This window comes from Primulina huaijiensis, chromosome 6, assembly GCF_012295235.1.
Source record: "Primulina huaijiensis isolate GDHJ02 chromosome 6, ASM1229523v2, whole genome shotgun sequence".
Classification (NCBI taxonomy): Eukaryota; Viridiplantae; Streptophyta; class Magnoliopsida; order Lamiales; family Gesneriaceae; genus Primulina; species Primulina huaijiensis.
This window is the reverse complement of record NC_133311.1, coordinates 1,523,178-1,525,136: the sequence shown is the minus strand read 5'-3', so window position 1 is coordinate 1,525,136 and position 1,959 is coordinate 1,523,178. Positions and strand designations below refer to the sequence as shown.

The 1,959-nt window shown below is 42.6% G+C and overlaps 1 protein-coding gene across 1 annotated transcript; it reads left to right on the top strand.

Annotated features, from left to right (window-relative positions):
* The first annotated feature begins 1,125 nt into the window (after positions 1–1,125).
* LOC140978917 (uncharacterized) lies at positions 1,126–1,758 on the top strand. The gene has a single exon (XM_073444153.1). The coding sequence runs from the start codon at positions 1,126–1,128 to the stop codon at positions 1,756–1,758; it is 633 nt and encodes a 210-aa protein (XP_073300254.1).
* Positions 1,759–1,959: the final 201 nt, after the last annotated feature.

The following is a 1,959-nucleotide window of genomic DNA, read 5'->3' as shown; positions in this document are numbered from 1 at the left end:
AATCGCAATAACAACCGCAACGATGAGGATACACAACAACCACCACCAACAGTTGGCCTCAGCCAGGTGGATTTGATGGCTATAGCCACGATTGTGGCAACCACGCTACAAGGGTTTGTCAACCCTAATGCTAACCAGCCACCGCCACCACCTCCAGCTCAGAATGGGACTAAACAACACTATGAGTCTCTCCAAAGAGCAAGAGTCCCAAACTTCGATGGAAGGTGGAAGCTCTGATCCTGAGGTCGGACAGAATTGGATGAAGGAGGTGGAGAATCATCTTCGACTACTTGAGGTCCCACAGGCCACAAGAGATCAATGTAGATTTGATTACACCTTTTCTTGTGGATAAAGCAGCCAAATGGTGGGAAGGAGTCTCACCAGCTATGTTAGGGACGTGACCTATCACTTGGCAAAGGTTCCGAGAGGCATTTCTGAGGCAGTAGTTCGAGTGCAGAAGCTGTCAGAATTCGAAAGTTTGGTTCAAGAACCAAACATGACAGTGGTGGAGTATTCATCAAAGTTCCACTCATTGGGAACTTACTCCCCAACCCTCATGGGAGACAAGACCTTGAAGATACATCGCTTCAAGAAAGGATTGAACAGCCGCATTCAATCTGCCCTTGCTGTTATCGAATCCAATAGTTTTGATGAATTGATGGGAGCCGCCATCAGGGATGAGAATAACATCAAGAGGCGTGAAGGTGAGAACAAGCTCAAACGTCCTCAGTCAAACCAGTACCAATTGGGACAACAATTCAAGAAGCCTAGGTTTTCAAGCAATCAATTCACCAGTGCTTCAGCCAAAGGAACCACTTCTTCTCAATCAATCAAAGAGGGAGCAAAGTGCCAAAATTGTGGATTCACTCACACTGGTGAATGCCGTAAGAATTCTGGAGCTTGTTTCTGTTGTGGAAAGATGGACCACCGCATTGCTCAATGTCCTTTTCCAGATCCAAGTAATGGTCCAGCAGGTGGAACAACTCCAAAAAGCCTAAAGAGAACAAGACAAATGCTCGAGTCTATGCTCTTACTCAAGAAGAGAATGATGTCGTAGCGGATACTATTCTAATCAATAATATACCTGCTTATGTGTTATTTTATTGTGGTGTTATGCATTCATTCATGTCTAAGAGATTTGCCAAGAAGTTAGGAACTAAGCCCAATAAATTAGAAGAACCATATAGAGTAGCAACTCCTGCAAATCGGATTTTAGAAACTCACACTCTATATCGGGATATTAGTGTTCTCATAGAAAATCAAAATTTCAAGGCAAACCTAATCCAACTAAACATGGTGGAATTCGATGTAATCCTTGGAATGGATTGGTTAGCCAATAATCATGCTTTAGTAGACTGTCATGGAAATACGGTAACCATCCAAGCTCTACACCAAGAGAAACTTTTATTTCATGATAAGACAAAAGAACAAAAGACTCTTATTTCTGCTTCTCAAACTTGTAAAACCATGAAAAGTGGAGAAGAAGTTTACCTAGCTATGTTAAGCGAGGTAAATGAAGAAACCACACTTGCACTAGAAGATATTCCGGTGGTACAAGAGTTTCCGGATGTTTTTCTTGAAGAATTCCCTGGCACAATCCCCGACCGCGAAGTGGAATTTGAGATTAATTTAGTACCCAATGCTAAACCAATCTCAAAAGCACTATACCGAATGGCTCCAGCAGAGTTGAAAGACCTCAAAAAACAACTTCAAGAATTGTTGGATAAGAACCAAATCCGACCAAGCTCATCTCCGTGAGGAGCTCCTGTTCTATTTGTAAAGAAAAAGGACGGAAGCATGAGATTGTGTATTGATCACAGGGAACTGAGTAAGATCACAATCAAGAATAAGTCCCCTCTTCCAAGGATAGATGACCTGTTTGACCAACTCAAGGGAGCTACAGTCTTTTCCAAGCTCGACTTAAGGTCAGGCTACCACCAACTAAAGGTCAAAGCAAAT

Bases quoted from the DNA above. Each gene is read 5' to 3' on its own strand.
- LOC140978917 (XM_073444153.1), top strand. From the start codon at position 1,126: ATGTCTAAGAGATTTGCCAAGAAGTTAGGAACTAAGCCCAATAAATTA.